Source organism: Musca vetustissima, unplaced genomic scaffold (genome assembly GCF_032173495.1).
Source record: "Musca vetustissima isolate MV318-11 ecotype Yass unplaced genomic scaffold, APGP_CSIRO_Mvet_v1 utg4710, whole genome shotgun sequence".
Taxonomy (NCBI): Eukaryota; Metazoa; Arthropoda; class Insecta; order Diptera; family Muscidae; genus Musca; species Musca vetustissima.
Genome location: NW_026882587.1, coordinates 252,422 through 272,606, shown reverse-complemented (window position 1 = coordinate 272,606; position 20,185 = coordinate 252,422). Strand labels below are relative to the sequence as shown.

At 33.6% G+C, this 20,185-nt stretch overlaps 3 protein-coding genes across 3 annotated transcripts; 1 reads left to right on the top strand and 2 right to left on the bottom strand.

Annotated features, from left to right (window-relative positions):
- Nucleotides 1-28: 28 nt before the first annotated feature.
- On the bottom strand, nt 29-873 carry LOC133329097 (charged multivesicular body protein 1b). The gene is made up of 3 exons (XM_061537596.1): nt 768-873; nt 219-684; nt 29-152 (listed from the first exon to the last, which is right to left on the bottom strand). Exons 1-3 carry the CDS (start codon nt 787-789, stop codon nt 29-31), a joined length of 612 nt encoding a protein of 203 aa, XP_061393580.1. The 5' UTR covers nt 790-873.
- Nucleotides 874-3,666: 2,793 nt separating this feature from the next.
- Nucleotides 3,667-4,800, top strand: LOC133329102 (small ribosomal subunit protein eS12). The gene is made up of 4 exons (XM_061537600.1): nt 3,667-3,749; nt 3,850-3,892; nt 4,109-4,243; nt 4,324-4,800. Exons 2-4 carry the CDS (start codon nt 3,876-3,878, stop codon nt 4,589-4,591), a joined length of 420 nt encoding a protein of 139 aa, XP_061393584.1. The 5' UTR covers nt 3,667-3,749; nt 3,850-3,875; the 3' UTR covers nt 4,592-4,800.
- A 79-nt stretch (nt 4,801-4,879) lies between these two features.
- LOC133329113 (zinc finger MYND domain-containing protein 10 homolog) lies at nt 4,880-19,293 on the bottom strand. Its single transcript, XM_061537609.1, has 4 exons — nt 18,845-19,293; nt 18,295-18,712; nt 17,769-18,217; nt 4,880-4,937 (listed from the first exon to the last, which is right to left on the bottom strand). Exons 1-4 carry the CDS (start codon nt 19,291-19,293, stop codon nt 4,880-4,882), a joined length of 1,374 nt encoding a protein of 457 aa, XP_061393593.1.
- Between the last annotated feature and the right edge of the window lie 892 nt (nt 19,294-20,185).

The window sequence follows — 20,185 nt, the reverse complement described above, 5'->3', positions numbered from 1 at the left end:
AATTGGAGAAACAATATAAACTAACATTTTATTCAGTTTGTCTCAAACGGGCCAATCGTTGAGTCAATTCGTCTTGTTCCTGTGATACCTGTGTGGAGGCGCCAATTGTCGATGATTGTACACCACTGGGCAGTTCCATGTTCAGCTCCAAACTGTAAGCAATTAAATAAAATGTATTTAATTCCACAGTCCGAAATTTACAATTTCTAAGTACATACCCTGCCTCATCGGCCACTTGTTGCAGCAGATTATCAACATCACCTTGTGGCACTGAGGTTGTTGTGGTATCGGACATTGTATTCTCCATGACAGAACTTTGAACATCCAAATCTTCGAATTGTTGTTCGAATTTCTCCATCAATGAGGAGATCTTTTCCAAATTCATACCCTTCATGGCAGCATCCATAGCCTTAACAACTCCAGCCATTGAACCGGTCACCTTACGTGTGGTCAATGCCGATTGAACACGACTGGCGACAGCATCTACTCGGGCGCTCATTCGCAAATAATTCACAGCTTGATTTTTCTGTCGTATTGCATTTTCGGCATGTATTCGAGCCACATCCATATTACCCTTCTGTATGGCCTTCTTGGCTTTGGCCTTTTCCAATTTCTCCTCTTTTTCACATTTTTTGCTATTGCGTTCTAGCTCCTTGACAGCAAATTTTAAATTGAATAAATGTTCTAAGAAAATTGAAGAATCAAAACAAAGACGAGACAACATATAAATTTGTTGAGGAAAATTAGCGACGATGTTTACTACATACTTTCCATTTGTGCCGACGACATTTCGTTCCCCAGTTTGATAGATTTTTAAGAAAAAACAGAAAAGAAGATAAATTTGTTTGTTTTTAAACTACAAGTGTTGTTTTTCAACTAAAAAAGTTTATATTTTTTCTCTTGCAATTTGTCTGATCAATGAATCACTGATGTACGTCATATTCTTATTGCATCTGTAATGGCGACGTATGTCTTGTGTCAAAAAAGTGTTGCCACTTTATGAAATGCCAAATTTCTCCATATAATCAAATTTATTTTGCTGAAAGAATACTGTTCTGGTAAAAATAACATGCAAGAAATTACAATTTTTTAAATTTGTCGATTTTTCTTTCAAACATTAAGAAAATACACGCTAATTGAACCATCCTTTACAAAGTATAACTAGTAAAAGGGCGGAAACAGAAAACTTGTGAGCGTTTTCCAGCTAAAAATTGCAGATTTGGGAACACAACTGTTGCGTTTTACCCCATATAAATTTTCTATATTTGTTCTGTTCCTATACTTAAAAAGTGGTAAAATTATTCAATTTTCTAAGTACAAATGATTTTATTTCATATGTTGCCAAATTCTCTAGTCTTCGTGGAGACTAGTAGTAGGAAATTATGGTATTTACCACCTTTATTAGGTTAAGCATATCATAGAATGGGCCTCATGTTAAATAAAATTGAATTGAAAATATGTCCACCATAGAATGTCATGTTCCTCGTTGTCCTGATCCACTTCTCGGTTAAATTACATGGTGTTAGGTCTATAGGTCTATAGAGCGATTATATTCAGACAAAGATTTTGGTCCATTTAATCCAATAAATATTATCTAATTAATACAGAAAACTATAGGTTCCCCCAGGAACATAATATATTTTGTAACGTTTGGCGCTATATTTGATAGTGGTAAAAAGTTGGACAATAGTTCCCAAATTCGAGTATAAACATCAATATTCTTTGTATAAATTTAAAGATCAATCACTACACTTGGATAAACTGTGACCTTCCGCACTCTACGTTTTTCTGGAGTACATTTTGTCATTTTTCACACAAAAGTTTGAGTCAATTTAACCGGCCAAATATTAAATGATATACAGGAAAACTTCCATGCTTTTTCCTGAGCAGATATCCTTCCCCTTCTTCCGCGACCAGAATAACAGACAAAGAAAAAAGTTTTAGGTGCATTTGAATAGATGGTCTTGAAGCAACATTTCGTTGTTTAACAAACTCTTGGGACTAAACTAATCCTCACAACATAGTAGTGTACAGTAAAAAAATATAGAAAAAATGTATTTGTTCCGGAAAAAAATGTCCTAAATCCGCCCAAGTCCTAAATTTTTCATTTTTGATGCCCACATTCGGCAACACTGATAGGGAATCAAATTCATACCGAGTACAAGTAACAAGAAAGGACACTATTTTTCAGCTTCTCCAGTCATATCTGTTCCTCAAAAATCAAATTTTTTCGTTGCTGATAATAATTAAAACATATTTCTCGTATTTTGAATTTTGACAAAATTATGAAAAAATTGGAATCATGAAGTCATTGTTTTGATTTACGAAATCCACTCGATCTGATATGTCAATTCCATAGCGTATACGTCAAATATAATCCACTATAAGAAGTCACACAGACAAAGTCAGTTTTTTCATGTGGCAATATACTCCTACCTCTCAAAAAGAGAGGTACAATCCCCAACTCGCTTAAATATATATGATGAACATAATTAAGGTGACGTATACGCTATTTAGTAGTCTAAACGAGCTCATATGTCTTCATGACATCAGCTGCGCAAATGTCATAAATACAAGGTAGGAAAGCTTGAGGTGAATAACAAAAACGCAACTATGGAGATAGTGACTTCTTCTGTCAAATATAACATAAAGAAATGCAACGATTTTTTGTGTTGATGTGACATTTTTTCAATACATAACCAAAAAAGAGAAAAATTAATGAAAGATTATTATTTCTTCATAAAATTCATTAGAGAATAACTTGAAAATATTTGTTTCATTCATAAATCTGCTTTTCCTCAGGCAACTTTTTATTTGGCAAATACTGAGTTTGTTGTTTGGGTGCGAGGAAGAAAAAAAAATTTGCCTGTCCAGAATTTGCCGTACACGCAAATTCTGCTTTGCTCTGTTTGTTGAAAACAATTTTGTTGATATTTCCTTTTGAACCTATTCGCTTTACTGACACACAGTCGGCTTTTGTTTACAAACCTGTTGCTTTAATTTGTGCAAGTGAAATTTAATTTTTAATTTTTGCAATTTATATAATAAAATATATAAAAAATAAATAAAATATTAAAAAAATCTTTAAAATGCAAACACTTTTGACTTTTATTTTCTTTCTTTTGTATTTTGATTCGCAAAATTGACAAAGAAAAATTTGCTAATGGAAAAGCAAGCGAAAATTTCAAAAGAGAAAACAAAAAATTTGCCAAATAAAAATCTGCCTGTGGAAAAGCAGACTAATAGGACGTTTACATTTAAGCGGATTTCGTTAACCCAGTGGGTTTCAATTGTCAAAGCCTTTGTATATACGTCAAATAAATCCTCATAAAGTAGGTTAACCCGGTAAAAAGTTCTAATGTACAAGGAGTTTAAGAGGGTAATTAATTTTGGACGAATGCGGTAAAGAACTACTTCTTTTCAATTAAATATTAATATATTTCTATTTAATTTGAATTTATTTCAAATGGTATTCAAAACACGTGAATTGTGAAAATGATAAAAAAATGTTTCATTTCAAAATAACATAATATAATTGTAATAAAAATTAATTAATTGTAATAAAAATTACTTTTTAATTAAATAACATTCATTCAATTCGATACTTTCCTTTCATACCATGTGATCTCCCCGTATACCAACTGAACACAGCTTAACGAAAGTGTCAAAAAATTTAACGAAAATGTCAAAAAATAAATAACATGAAGTTGGCAGCAAAACCACCTTCTTTCTTTCCGGTTGTCAAAAAGGTACGAAAGCAGTGAATTTTTTTCCCGAAATTATTAATAAATAATTTTCAATTATCAACAATATCAATGAAATAATGTGTGAACTTGTTTGTAATTTCAGTGCAAGGACGACAAATACATATAACAATGGCTGACGTTGATGTGTAAGTTGTGGAAATTAAATGTTAATGCAAGTTGAACCAAAAGGAGCCGCCTTTCCTCAAGATGTAAACAATTCCCTCCCAATTAATGAATGAATTGTTGTGGTCTTTCTAAAGTGTTGGACTCAGCTGGCATATAACATGAAAATAGTTTACAAAAATTGTGTTTTCGCTCAGAATTTGATTAATAATTTGTGTGTTTTTCTTTGGTGTTTACAGAGATGTACCCTCCGCTGCTCCCGCTGTTGGTGGCGCCATGGACATTAATCAAGCTTTGCAAGAAGTCTTGAAGAAGTCCCTCATTGCTGATGGTCTTGTTCATGGTATTCACCAAGCCTGCAAAGCTTTGGACAAGTAAGTGTTAACAAAAACATGTGTTTGCAATCCCCAAGTACACGTTTTCATGTTTATTTTTCTTCTTCTTCCTCGTCTAGGCGTCAAGCCGTTTTGTGTATCTTGGCTGAGTCTTTTGACGAACCCAACTACAAGAAGCTCGTTACTGCCCTCTGTCACGAACATCAAATCCCTCTGATCCGTGTCGATTCACACAAGAAATTGGGTGAATGGTCCGGTTTGTGCAAAATCGACAAAGAGGGCAAGCCCCGTAAGGTTTGCGGCTGTTCCGTTGTTGTCATCAAGGACTTCGGTGAGGAAACCCAAGCTTTGGATGTCGTCAGGGAGCACCTCAGACAAAACAGTTAAACTGACCAAATCAGTTTACACTGTGATGGGGTTCAGTTGATGATAACGATTGCTGCTTGTTTTTGTTTTTATCAAAAACACATCAACCAACCAAACCACAAACAACAACAAAGTGACTAAATCCAAAATAGATTTAAAAAAAGTGAACAACATTTTTTATGTGTTGAGACGTTTTTATTAATAAAAAAGCAACAAAAAAACTGAAAAAATATGTATTTGGAAAAAATGTTTTATAAATTAACTAATGGTGGTGAATGTGGACGGCATTGGAATTATGATAGAGATTCCTTATTCGATTTTAATGCATTTGGTTTTGTGTTTAGGCCAGTCATCCAGTTGACATTTCCTGTAAATATGAAAAATGAGAGAAAAATTAACTAAACTTATCAAGCAAAAGAAAATACCAACAAGGCAGGACAGGCATATAATTTCTTTTATATACAAATGTACTATAATAGGTCATCTAGAGGTATATTAGTATATAAACGCTTATAAAAATTATTCTACAAATACCCGTAGAAGGAGCCCAATATACAGTATCAATTTTAAATATATATATATATATATATATATATACAGAATATAATATATATATACAGATGGTCTATGGAAGGTTTTATAGAAGCACTTCCACATTAGGATTTCTACAAGCTTTCCATCCTCCACTATAGTATTGAGTATTTTTCAATTGTATTGTTCCAAAATTATTTTGGACTAAGGCTATTTTGCCAAGTCCATACCATAGGTTGTAATCACGTTATCTTATGACATGGTGTCAGTGTTGCCAATTTAGCACTTTTAGTGCTAGATTTAGCATTTTTTAAACTCGTTTAGCACCGAAAAAAATGACCTAGCACCTAGCATCTTTTTTAGCACTTTTTTCAGGGTTTTTTTTTAATGTTGGGTATTTTTGGATTCATGGTATTAGTTTGATTTAAAAAAAATGTCCGAACATATTTAAATAAATAACATAACCTTAAAGTTCGGCCGGTCCATGTCAATAATAGACCTAATTCGATTTTTTAATTACAGCCACTTCGGTTCTTAAATTGTAAAATTACCCAAATAGGATGGAAACTTTTAATGGGAAATAGGTCCCAACATTGACCTATGTAGAACATTGTCCGCATAAATATGTTCTATCCTACAAGAATGCGGCTAAAACCTTCAAAATATCAAATCTTGATCTAAATTGATAATTTTCTTTATTTTCCCAAAATGTACCGAAATGGTACCGTTATATAGTACCTATAGTAGTATATGGTACGGTATACATTTTTGTAGGAAGTTTTGCCATCCCCTTAGAATCAAAAGTATGAAATTATAGTCGATTCGGTTGAAAATGCCAAAATGCCGAATTATGGGAGTACCGCTCTCTGGTGGCTACTCTGAAACATGGAGCAACATTGATAATTTTTAGTAGAAAGATTTTCTGCAAAATAAGAATGCAAAATATAAAATTGGAGCCATTGAAGCCTTCGTTTGAAAAACGTGCTCACAGGACCAAAATAATGTATAATGGAGGTATCGCTCTATGGAGGCTAAACCGAAACATGTTCCAAATTGATAATTTTTAAAAATGATATTTATCACAAAAATAGGGCTCTTCTAAAAATGAACCAGTATTGATCCTTTTTAGTAGGAAGACTTTCTACCCATGGAGAATGCAAAATACAAAAGATCAGCAAAATATGGAATATTGGCTACCCTAAAATGACCGATATATCCTATTTTCAATACCAAACCTTCTTGAATTAGTAGCAATGTATATGCACAATTTCAAATTCTGACGACGGCTAAATTGACATAGAATTTTATTCCGATTATGAATAAATGGGGTCTTAGGAGAATATTTCCAGGTGATGGAAACAAATTTAATATTCACCCACCCGCCTTGTGAATGGCATAATAATTTTTTAAGTAATATATATCTCATAATGTTGTATAAATACATTTCCCTATAAATTTTTAGCACTTTTATTTGGCACTTTTTAAAAATTTTTAGCACTTTCTAGCATTTTTTTAAACCAAATCTAGCATTTTTTATCAACAAAGTTTTGGCAACACTGCATGGTGTTGAATTTATGAGAATATGTTTATTTTGTTAAGTTTAAAGCTAAAACTTAGGCATTAACAGCATCGAATTTGTTGTAATTTAGCTTTTGCAATTCATAGAAATCAGAAAAATTTCCTTGCAAATAAATATCGATATAAATACACTTTCTTTAGGCATATATTAGATATCTACTGCCAATCAGAGATGTTTGGCGTTCCTGATTACGATGATATGCGCATTTTAGAATATATGGGCCTCCAAAGATCAAGAGCTATCTTTTATTTCTTATGTTTTTTTTTAATTCACAAAGGCATTTGAAGTTCTGATTACAAAAATGAAATTTTGTTATTGAAGAAATCCATATTTCCTGAGACGTGGAACGCAAAAATTCCACGAGGTCCCCTTAAAAAACTCTCTAAAGCAACATGGGTATCAATTGCGAGTGACTGAAGTTCGAATTGTATTTTTTACCAAAAAAGTACAAACGTCCTTAGATATGGGTCTCCAAAATTTCGTAAGTACCTTCCGTGTAATATTAACCAGGACGATGGGTATAATTTACTAAGGCAATTTAAAGCAGTTGAAGTTCTTATGCAAAAATGTAATTTCCTTATGGAAGAATTTTATATTTCCTGAGATATGGGAAGCCAAAATTCCGCGGGACACTTTTTAAAATTCTCATAAGCAATATGGGTATCAAATAAGAGTGACTGAAGAACGGATTACAGAAATTTAATTATTTTTATCAAAAAAGTCCATGCTTGCTGAGATATGGGTCTCCCAATTCGGTAAATACGTTTCGTGTAATATAAACAAGGCAATATGGGTACCATTTTAAAGGTCTAAGAAATTTACCTAAGAATAAATGTATTGATCAGCCTACGGCGAGCAGAGCTGAAGGCTAAGGTCTAAGAAATTTATTTAAGAATAAATGTATTGATCCGCCTACGGCGAGCAGAGCTGAATGCTAACACGGACGCGTCCATAGCTTGCGGATAGGGAAAAGCCCAATATTATTCATTGGGTTGCTACGAATATAAACAGTGGCAGCAGGAAATCAGCGGGTCTTGGGGGAGAGTCACGGTGGAAATGACCAAGTGGCTATAGGTTGTAGATAAAAAAAAACATGTATATGTTGTAAATTATATGCAGCCGATTTTTTAAAATACAAATGCCGATTATGCCGAAATTTAAGATTTTTCATGAAATTTATCTAGCAGCACTGGCCTTGTTGATACCAGAGGAGCTCAACAAGTTTTTCAGGCTCAACTGTCAAGTCCTTACCATGGTAAAAGGTTATGTCATGACTGGCCTCAAGTCTTAACTTCAACAACTTTCTATGAAGCCGACTGCGAGAAAACCGACAGCAGATGGTCGTCGGAATCTGGATGCAGGATTTCAAAAATGCTTTCTCATAGTAAGGGAGAGAGAGATAAAAACCACTGTAAGAATCATAACTGGTCACTGTAGGAAATGGGACATCAATGAAGTGGATTATTGCCGTTTATGTGAGGATACGGAAGATAAATGGTCATCGCTAAGTAGGTTGAAGACATCGACTCTTTGGCAAATATGAAATTTATACTCTAGCATTACTCTCCGTAATAGACCCCAAGAAGATCTTTAGATCTTTTACCTTCCCTCCCTATTTCGTTTTATTCCATTCCTTTTTTTCAGGTACCTTGGATGACTACAACGGACATATGTCCCCGATACGGCTACTAAACAACTGGTACATCCTTTAACCTAACCTTAAAAACCCCGGCCAAAGGGCAACTCCCAAAAAATATTATTCTAATGGAAAGAAGATTATGCCACGTAGCCGGAGTTAATGTCTGTCCATAGGAGAAAGACGTATTTCATATTTTGGAACTCCACATCTCAGAAAGTGTTGAAATTTTTGGAAGAGATTTGAAATAGATCCTCGTTTTTTTGATATAGGACAATATACATAGGTCCATGTTTTTAATTTACCATCTGATTTATGGAGGGTGAGCAATTTGCATTGTTGTTGCATTAGATTTTCACTATATGTCCATGACATATCCACCTTATATAGGTTCAGCATAAATTTTAGATATTTTTAAAGTTTTTATGGCATTTTCCAACCGCATTATACCCTTCACTACACTGCGGTACAGAGTATTATGTATTTGTGCATATGTTTGTAACAGGCAAAAGGAATCGAGATAGACCCATGATACCAAGTGGGTCCGTACTTAACGACGTTTTTACTTGGTTATTACATTCAAGTAGGGTTGAAAATTTCATTGCTAAAAAATTTCAGGAACCCTGTGGTGGAGGGGATAAAAAGGTCGCCATGTTTTACATACAGAATATTTGTGAAAAGTGTCTTGAATATAGTTAATTTATTTTCAATGTAGTAATGATTGGAATTTGAGCCCTCAGAGAGCTTCCAGAATGTACCAAAAATGGTATGGTAATCTTTTTCAATTTATTATTAGAAGTAATTTTAATCTTAAAAGCGCTTTGTATATATCTGATATGGTACAGTGAATTAATTATATAATCTATCCCGTTCGACTTCTGCCCTAATGAATTATAATAATCTTATTAATGACCACCATTTAACGGTCACTGCTTTAAATTTTCCCAATTCAAATGTAACATGCGCCCACCATATGATTTTCCTAGCTGTCAGCCAGTTTGGCATAATGTTTACAACCTGCGCCTGTCTTACAAATGGCGTTATACGTCATCATAATAATCATCATCATTATCCACAGCAGTTTGACATATACAAGTCTCTAAATAATAGGATGGAAACTTTTAATGGGAAATAGGTCCCAACATTGACCTATGTAGAACATTGTCCGCATAAATATGTTCTATCCTACAAGAATGCGGCTAAAACCTTCAAAATATCAAATCTTGATCTAAATTGATAATTTTCTTTATTTTCCCAAAATGTACCGAAATGGTACCGTTATATAGTACCTATAGTAGTATATGGTACGGTATACATTTTTGTAGGAAGTTTTGCCATCCCCTTAGAATCAAAAGTATGAAATTATAGTCGATTCGGTTGAAAATGCCAAAATGCCGAATTATGGGAGTACCGCTCTCTGGTGGCTACTCTGAAACATGGAGCAACATTGATAATTTTTAGTAGAAAGATTTTCTGCAAAATAAGAATGCAAAATATAAAATTGGAGCCATTGAAGCCTTCGTTTGAAAAACGTGCTCACAGGACCAAAATAATGTATAATGGAGGTATCGCTCTATGGAGGCTAAACCGAAACATGTTCCAAATTGATAATTTTTAAAAATGATATTTATCACAAAAATAGGGCTCTTCTAAAAATGAACCAGTATTGATCCTTTTTAGTAGGAAGACTTTCTACCCATGGAGAATGCAAAATACAAAAGATCAGCAAAATATGGAATATTGGCTACCCTAAAATGACCGATATATCCTATTTTCAATACCAAACCTTCTTGAATTAGTAGCAATGTATATGCACAATTTCAAATTCTGACGACGGCTAAATTGACATAGAATTTTATTCCGATTATGAATAAATGGGGTCTTAGGAGAATATTTCCAGGTGATGGAAACAAATTTAATATTCACCCACCCGCCTTGTGAATGGCATAATAATTTTTTAAGTAATATATATCTCATAATGTTGTATAAATACATTTCCCTATAAATTTTTAGCACTTTTATTTGGCACTTTTTAAAAATTTTTAGCACTTTCTAGCATTTTTTTAAACCAAATCTAGCATTTTTTATCAACAAAGTTTTGGCAACACTGCATGGTGTTGAATTTATGTGAATATGTATGTTTTGTTAAGTTTAAAGCTAAAACGTAGGCATTAACAGCATCGAATTTCTTGTAATTTAGCTTTTGCAATTCATAGAAATCAGAAAAATTTCCTTGCAAATAAATATCGATATAAATACAATTTTTTTAGGCATATATTAGATATCTACTGCCACTCAGAGATGTTTGGCGTTCCTGATTACGATGATATGCCCATTTTAGAATATATGGGCCTCCAAAGATCAAGAGCTATCCTTTATTTTCTTATGTTTTTTTTTTTTTAATTCACAAACGCATTTGAAGTTCTGATTACAAAAATGAAATTTTGTTATTGAAGAAATCCATATTTCCTGAGACGTGGAACGCAAAAATTCCACGAGGTCCCCTTAAAAAACTCTCTAAAGCAACATGGGTATCAATTGCGAGTGACTGAAGTTCGAATTGTATTTTTTACCAAAAAAGTACAAACGTCCTTAGATATGGGTCTCCAAAATTTCGTAAGTACCTTCCGTGTAATATTAACCAGGACGATGGGTATAATTTACTAAGGCAATTTAAAGCAGTTGAAGTTCTTATGCAAAAATGTAATTTCCTTATGGAAGAATTTTATATTTCCTGAGATATGGGAAGCCAAAATTCCGCGGGACACTTTTTAAAATTCTCATAAGCAATATGGGTATCAAATAAGAGTGACTGAAGAACGGATTACAGAAATTTAATTATTTTTATCAAAAAAGTCCATGCTTGCTGAGATATGGGTCTCCCAAATTCGGTAAATACGTTTCGTGTAATATAAACAAGGCAATATGGGTACCATTTTAAAGGTCTAAGAAATTTACCTAAGAATAAATGTATTGATCAGCCTACGGCGAGCAGAGCTGAAGGCTAAGGTCTAAGAAATTTATTTAAGAATAAATGTATTGATCCGCCTACGGCGAGCAGAGCTGAATGCTAACACGGACGCGTCCATAGCTTGCGGATAGGGAAAAGCTATTATTCATTGGGTTGCTACGAATATAAACAGTGGCAGCAGGAAATCAGCGGGTCTTGGGGGAGAGTCACGGTGGAAATGACCAAGTGGCTATAGGTTGTAGATAAAAAAAAACATGTATATGTTGTAAATTATATGCAGCCGATTTTTTAAAATACAAATGCCGATTATGCCGAAATTTAAGATTTTTCATGAAATTTATCTAGCAGCACTGGCCTTGTTGATACCAGAGGAGCTCAACAAGTTTTTCAGGCTCAACTGTCAAGTCCTTACCATGGTAAAAGGTTATGTCATGACTGGCCTCAAGTCTTAACTTCAACAACTTTCTATGAAGCCGACTGCGAGAAAACCGACAGCAGATGGTCGTCGGAATCTGGATGCAGGATTTCAAAAATGCTTTCTCATAGTAAGGGAGAGAGAGATAAAAACCACTGTAAGAATCATAACTGGTCACTGTAGGAAATGGGACATCAATGAAGTGGATTATTGCCGTTTATGTGAGGATACGGAAGATAAATGGTCATCGCTAAGTAGGTTGAAGACATCGACTCTTTGGCAAATATGAAATTTATACTCTAGCATTACTCTCCGTAATAGACCCCAAGAAGATCTTTTAAATCTTTTACCTTCCCTCCCTATTTCGTTTTATTCCATTCCTTTTTTTCAGGTACCTTGGATGACTACAACGGACATATGTCCCCGATACGGCTACTAAACAACTGGTACATCCTTTAACCTAACCTTAAAAACCCCGGCCAAAGGGCAACTCCCAAAAAATATTATTCTAATGGAAAGAAGATTATGCCACAGCCGGAGTTAATGTCTGTCCATAGGAGAAAGACGTATTTCATATTTTGGAACTCCACATCTCAGAAAGTGTTGAAATTTTTGAAGAGATTTGAAATAGATCCTCGTTTTTTTGATATAGGACAATATACATAGGTCCATGTTTTTAATTTACCATCTGATTTATGGAGGGTGAGCAATTTGCATTGTTGTTGCATTAGATTTTCACTATATGTCCATGACATATCCACCTTATATAGGTTCAGCATAAATTTTAGATATTTTTAAAGTTTTTATGGCATTTTCCAACCGCATTATACCCTTCACTACACTGCGGTACAGAGTATTATGTATTTGTGCATATGTTTGTAACAGGCAAAAGGAATCGAGATAGACCCATGATACCAAGTGGGTCCGTACTTAACGACGTTTTTACTTGGTTATTACATTCAAGCAGGGTTGAAAATTTCATTGCTAATAAATGTCAGGATCCCTGTGGTGGAGGGGATAAAAAGGTCGCCATGTTTTACATACAGAATATTTGTGAAAAGTGTCTTGAATATAGTTAATTTATTTTCAATGTAGTAATGATTGGAATTTGAGCCCTCAGAGAGCTTCCAGAATGTACCAAAAATGGTATGGTAATCTTTTTCAATTTATTATTAGAAGTAATTTTAATCTTAAAAGCGCTTTGTATATATCTGATATGGTACAGTGAATTAATTATATAATCTATCCCTGTTTTCTGCCCTAATGAATTATAATAATCTTATTAATGACCACCATTTAACGGTCACTGCTTTAAATTTTCCCAATTCAAATGTAACATGCGCCCACCATATGATTTTCCTAGCTGTCAGCCAGTTTGGCATAATGTTTACAACCTGCGCCTGTCTTACAAATGGCGTTATACGTCATCATAATAATCATCATCATTATCCACAGCAGTTTGACATATACAAGTCTCTAAATAATAATAAAAAAACACAATAATAATCACAAAAAATAAACTATGCCCAAAAGTAAATCCGGTATTAAACGACCTATTATGAATATTGAAAGTATAAATTCTGCAATTTTGGACATAGAAAAAGGAATGACCATTGAGATGGCAGCAAAAAAGAATATGATTGCAAAAACTACACTGTGGCGGCATTATAAGAAACGTAAACTACAAATAGGAGTCTGCTCGAGTGGTCGTGTCGGTGGTGGTGGTGGCGTTGTTGTGGTGCCCAATGTCGTCACAGGTACCCCAACCACAAATAACAATGCTAAGGATGCTGTTTTTAATAATGAAGAGGAAATCTTTTTGGCTGAATATATCAAGACATTGGCCCAATTAAAATGTGATCTTAATCGTAACGATGTCATGAAATTCGCCTATCTAATAGCACATAAAAATCAAAAACAAATACCATTAACATGGACGACAAATGGCACAGCCGATGAGCAGTGGTTAAATGGTTTCCTTCAAAGGCATCCCAATATACCAATTGAAAAAATCGAAGAGAATACCATACAAAAGGCTAAGGAATGTTTATCGTTGCTATTGTTTAATCAAATTTTCAATTATTTAAATATGACAGTGAATAGTGGTGGCGGTGGTGGCCATATTGGTAGCACAAAATCGAAAAAGGAGTAAAATGAGGAGGAGGCAATGTGACTGCTTGCCCATATGCAAAGTGTGTACAAAGTTTAGTATATAAAAAAAATATGTGAAGATATATTATCATATCACTGTGTAGAAAGTTAGTTTTAGTATCAGAAGATAAAAAATAAGATATCTTAAGCCGGCCATTAAGATTATAAACATATTTTGAAATGAGAGGAAATGTACGGAACAGGTTGCAATTGTTACAAAAAGTCTTGTGTGCTATTAAAATGTGTCGCTCCAAGCGGAACAAAAGGGATGTTCTTCTTTCTTACAGTAACAACTTCTAAAGACTATGGAATGTAAGAGTGGATTAAAATAAAATCTACTGAGAGATCTTCCAGCTTTGGCAGTTTGATATGAAAGCCTGAAACTTATGCCATAGAAAGCTATAAAGAATGCATTTATCAAGGACAGCTGTTTCTGAAATATTATTTACCTTTACAGGACTTAAAAGGGACATATTTTCTCCACTAACTGTATCTACAAATTTGATTAAGAAGAAGGTTTTTCATTTGGCTTTGGAACTTATTGTATTGTGGACCTTATGGATAATTCAAAAACTAATTTTAACAGAATATCCTAGGCCATCAAGTCGAAAATGGATTATACTATCATAAGATCCCTGCAATATATGCGTTACGTGTGTCCTATTAATTCAATATAATTAATTCCACAAGCTCGATTAAACTTTGCCTGCAGGAAGTTTCTTATTTGGAACTTAAATTGAAGATTTGAATCGCCTGCAGGAAGTTTCTTATTTGGAACTTAAATTGAAGCTTTGAATCGTGAATCCGATAGCAGCAAAAAAGATTCATAACACAACAAATATAGTTGATATTAAGGCCAATTAAAATTATATTAAGGTCAATTAAAATAAAAAAATTAAAATGAATGGCCTAGCAGTCGAGTTAAATATGGAAGATATCATTATGGGATCTGATCACTGGAACATATGAGTTACTTGTGGGTCAGGAATTCAATATAATAGTTAATATTTATGATTACAAGCTTCCGATCAGACTTAGTCTAAAGGTAAAACCTGTTCATTTTTTAGTTGGGAGGTACTCGCCGTATTTTTCATACGAAGTGACTGCAATCTTTTCCGTGACTAGGTTATATCAAGACCGAACTTCTCACAAAAAAAAAAAAAAAATACTCAGAGTAGTTTTTAGTTTCGATATCTTCCACAAAATATAAGGCTCCGTTTTTGAAGATCTCAAACTGGTTTTACAATCAAAAAGGGTGTAACTTTTTTTTGCAAAATAGTTAGGCTGAATCCCAGTTTGTTGTTTTTATAAAAAACAACTATTTTTATTACTTATGTATGTAACTTTACATAAAGGAAGCAGTACAGATTTTCTAGATTGTGTTTTGAAGTTGAGTATAAAGTTTTGTCATCCTATATGGCTGTAATTTACATATTAAGTCCTTTACGGATGAAGAATTTGATGCAATAAGTATAAGCCTACCTTTTGTCCTGAAATAAGGAAATTGATACAATTTCATATTTCGAATTTAGAAGGTCATATCCACATTTTTCAATGGAATTGGTTATCGGTAGCTGATTACAGATTTTAATGCTGAATTCTTCAGACTAAGTGTAAAGTCAGAAAACTATATATTTCTATATGTCTTTCAAAAATAATCCTTCAAGACAGAATATAAGTTCTGAGAAGGTTCTATTTATTCAATCAATTATAAAAAGTTTGTACAAATGATTATTTATCAGTTTAGTAACAGGAAGTGAGGGGAAAATATTTTTTCACATTCAGACTTCAGGTCTGTCATATTTTTACTGGACAAATTTCCATAGTAAAATTCAACTGTCAAAACCGATTTCCTACTATGCTCAATTTGGACTTTTGAAGATTATTCAATATTCTTCAGTAAGCATGTATGGACCTATAGACCATATCTCTTAATGGATAGGATTTCTTCCATAAAAAATTAACTTTTCAAATTCTCTCTCATTTCACTCTCTTCTAATAACAGCCGAACATTCGAGATTTATCTACAAAGAAGGTAAGCCCACAACTGAATATTTCAGATAAATAAAACAACTTTTTCGGTTCGCCTTCCGACGGCTCACAAGAAAGACACATTTAAAGAGTTATTCACGCCTACGAGCTTAACAAATTAGAAAATGGCGCTGTGTTAAGCGTTCGCTTAACTTGCCACGGGTTCTATCGAACGAAACGAAAAATATAAGAAAATCTCGTTCATATGGTGTATAGTCCTATACCTTCTATTCTAATAGAAAGTGGACTAGCTGGAGGAGGACCAGCCTCCAATTTTTAAAGAGAAAAAAACTTTTTCTTAACATTCCTCGAATGGTACAAAAAATGTGTCACCGTTATTAGGAGATGTTACATGTATAGTGTGCAATCCTCGAATATTAAACATGCAAATAAAACAAAAATATTTTTAAATTGAATATAATTTAAATAATATACAATATTAATAAATTATTTTACTATGTATATAAAAGTATTTATTTTAAATAGCTATAGTGCACTTTAGATTATAAACCATTAAATATCATGGATTATATTAAAAAACTGTAAACGTTTATTGATCCTATTTTAAATATATAGAGAATATATGATTCCATATTGAAAAATAAATTAAAAAACGAATAAAAAACATATATAAACTTTTGAAGTTTTAGTATTATTTGATGAAATAAATAAAATAATACTGGGGCCTATATGGTTTTTTTTTTCAAAATTAGTACGTGTTTTATTTTGCCAAATTTTAAAAACTGAAAGCACTTTAAAAGTTTTTTCCTTATCAAGGCCAAATCAGAATGGTTTCTTTGAACGTATTCCTAATTAACTTAAGAACAATATTAACCGAACAAGTTATTTAAAGTACTTTTGATTGTCTTCAAATAGTTTTGCTTCAAAGGCAAGGGTATTGCCGAATATTATTTAGTAATTCCTCCTCGAATAAAATTTTCTAAAAGGATGCTAAATATTGCCGCCATATTCTATAAAAATATTCTAATGAAATATAAATAAAAAATGTCAGCAACTGTTTCACTGTAATAACTTTGGTTCAGGTTTTTTATACCCTTCACCACACTGTGGTACAAACAAGCAAAAGGAAACGAGTTAGACACATAGTTCCTTTTAAGAATATGCATAGAATCGTTCTTATTACTGTTTGCGTAGTCGTGTTGAAAATTTGGCACTGCCGTATTTATACGACAAATCGGTATTATACAAATTGTTACAATACTCAAAATTTGTCGTGAAAGATCCAGTTGACGACAGCATAAAAATAACTAGGAACGTATTATCGCAAGAGAGTAAAAAAGGCTTACTCTCTGAACTGGAACTTACAGAATAAATGTTACTGGAAAAATAACTAGACACACCTATTATAAAAAAATGCGGATGGTAGTTTCCAAAGCACTTAACTTTTTTCTGTTTATACCGCGCTTTCAGAGCTAGGCTAAGAACTTTCCGAACTGTGATAAAGATCACATATTTTAGTTCATCCAATTTTATGTTACTGTTCCTTCAAAAATGTGACTTCTGTTTAATATACCCATAGTTATGAAGGATATCATGTAGTCGGCCCGGCCGGTCTTTACTTCTTCAAGAATATTTTTAAACGAACCATTAGTTTTATAGGCTTGATTTTTTTTATATTTTTTCAATGTTCATTAGTTATATAGGCTTGGTTTTTAAGAATATATTTGTAAAGACTTTTGAGAGAAATTGTTTTGATGGACCATTTTTTTAGGCGTGGATTTTTACACGTCCGACATCACTCATGACATGAAACAACGCTTAACGCTTTGGCATTTGAGATCATAAAATATTCCTTTATGCTACACTGCCACTGCTTTACTATTTTTTCAAAATTTTGAAATCAGAAATGTACATATAACTTACCTCGAACAATAATAGACCGATTTGCATTGTGAGCATTTTTTCTCAGCATTTCCATGACAATTGCCACATGTTTGTTGACCGTTTTTATTCGATTCCACATTGGAAGCTTCTTTCTTCATTTCTTTAGTTGCGGCTACCTTTTCTTCTAATTCCGCCATTAGATCCGTATTATAGGCTATATTAAGACGCTGGGCTACATTTAAAATATGATCCTTATCATTGCAGAGGAATATCTTTTCTTGCATTTGTGCAATACCCAAGAAACCACCATATTTTTCCGTTTCAGCAATTAGATTTTCTTTTATTTCCGGTAATTCTTCCAAAACTAGATTGGATTTTTTGGAAGGCGGCGACGTGTTACCCGACATTGAAAGTTGACATAGATATTGTTTTAAATCGATCAGTGGTGGTAATTGATCCAATAACGATTCATGCAATAAACCGAGGCACTTAAAAGTAATTAACAAAATTATTAAAAAATAAGATTTAAAAATGTTGGAATCACATTTGAATTTTACTACTATACCTTTCCCAAATGTTTCCTTCTCTCATCGTTCAGTTCATACGACTGCATAACATTCGGATTGAACAGTAATTGCCGCAAACAAAACCATGCCTGAGCTTCATGCTTCACCACTTTTGCCACATTTTCACCATGGACCACTGTCCATTTTTCATCCAAATATTTTTCAAGACCTTTTTTGGTTTTTCTTTGCCATGGTCGAAATTGTAATAAATCGGCCATTAACCATATAATATCGTGGGTTACAATCATACGTCGCATAGCACTTATTGGTAAGGAATTTAAATTATCGGCCAAATAACTGAGAATGGATATACAACGTATACCGATTTTATAAATTAAATCCCGCTTTTGGCGTTCCAATTCTGTGAGTATTGCCTCATCGACATCAATGTTGTCCTCATTCTCATGATAGCCCATGCTGTGGGGGGAAATAAGAAAGGCGTTAGGTTTAAAGGTATGAGGAGTTTGAAGGGTAGATTATTGTATTATGGGGTCAGATGAACAGACCCCCTACAGCTTGCCTGTCATAAATCTGAATTCATGCACTTACCTTACCAAACCGATAACTTGTGCCACACCTTGGGCGCAATAATCAATTAAATCCAATGACGTATCCTGTAAAGCCTCACAACCACTCGAATGATATAAAGCAACATCGAGCAGTGTAATAACAGCACCCTCATGATATAGCACAGTATAAATTAAAAATGTGGCCTGTGGATTAGGATCGATGTCCAAAAGATGCGGCAATACCTTTGTCTTCCATAAATACACACAATACGCTTCGTGTATTAGAATTTTTAATTTATCACATGATATTAACATTTCTTTCACTTCTTCTTCACGGTGTTCGGCAGCCTCCAATATTGCCTGCTGACTTAATTTTATAGTCATTTCATGGACATCGAGCCATTTATCAGAGCCCACATCACGAATTTCAAACGGGCGTATACTTTCAACGAAAAAACTCAATTCTTCGGGAAATACGAAATTATTCATTTCGAAATTGGGAGGGATAGGTGTGATCGCTTATTGGGGTTTAGAAATAAATGAGAAGCTGGTTTTATTTATTTATTATTATTATTTTTTTTTTTTTTTTGAAAGATAAAATATTGTTATTTTTTAAATAAACAAAAGTGTGTTTGGTTGCTATGGTTTTCTTATAACGATTCTTTTAGATAGCAGGGTGGGAATTTTACTCAAGTGGCGATGCAAGGTCAGCAGGTGCAATATAAATTTTAATTAATAACATTGTGATTAAGTAAGGGCAGGGGGACTATGTGCTACTCTACTCCACTTAATATTTTCCCCAACAACCATCAGTTTTATAGGAGTGGATTTTTTAACAATCTTTTTCCAAGGTCAATGTTTTGACATAGACTTCTTGTAAAGGTCCTGGCCCCATTTCCAAGGTCAATACTGAACTTAAAGCCTCTGGGTCTCAGCATTAAGTGTCAGCCCTAAGGCTGCCTGAACAAAATCTTTGGCAAAGTTGTACCTTTGGGCATGGTTTAAACTTGAACGAACCAGCTATGACATTGGACCAACGCGTAAAACTAAGCGACTATAAATCACCAGTTCTCAGATTTGACGATGTAGATGTCGTTATTCCTAGTAGAGACGACTGGAAACGGAGTAACCCTCCTCTGGACGGTCTGGCTTTGTATACAGATGGATCGAAGATGGAAGAAGAAGGTACATTGAACCGCTAGCTATATTTTTGTGTATAGTCAAGTTCAAGGCTCTTTAAGCCATTAAATCCTGTTACATCAAATCAGAGGCCGTCTTCATGTGTATAACAGTTTTGTGATATTATGGAAAATGAATGAGCAGACGAATTAACTAGACGAGGATCCCAATCTACAGATCGAGCAATTGATGGCTTAATCAA

What these genes read in the sequence shown, in the direction of transcription:
- LOC133329097 (XM_061537596.1), bottom strand. Translation starts at nt 789, where the DNA reads ATGTCGTCGGCACAAATGGAAA. An exon ending in GTCGTCGGCACAAATGGAAA is followed by an intron (nt 685 to 767) that starts GTATGTAGTAAA and finishes CAATTTTCTTAG; the next exon opens with AACATTTATTCAATTTAAAA. An exon ending in CAAGTGGCCGATGAGGCAGG is followed by an intron (nt 153 to 218) that starts GTATGTACTTAG and finishes AATTGCTTACAG; the next exon opens with TTTGGAGCTGAACATGGAAC.
- LOC133329102 (XM_061537600.1), top strand. An exon ending in GCCTGCAAAGCTTTGGACAA is followed by an intron (nt 4,244 to 4,323) that starts GTAAGTGTTAAC and finishes TTCCTCGTCTAG; the next exon opens with GCGTCAAGCCGTTTTGTGTA.
- LOC133329113 (XM_061537609.1), bottom strand. Translation starts at nt 19,293, where the DNA reads ATGAATAATTTCGTATTTCCCGAAGAATTGAGTTTTTTCGTTGAAAGT. An exon ending in GAAGGAAACATTTGGGAAAG is followed by an intron (nt 18,218 to 18,294) that starts GTATAGTAGTAA and finishes ATTACTTTTAAG; the next exon opens with TGCCTCGGTTTATTGCATGA. An exon ending in TCGGTCTATTATTGTTCGAG is followed by an intron (nt 4,938 to 17,768) that starts GTAAGTTATATG and finishes TCATATTTACAG; the next exon opens with GAAATGTCAACTGGATGACT.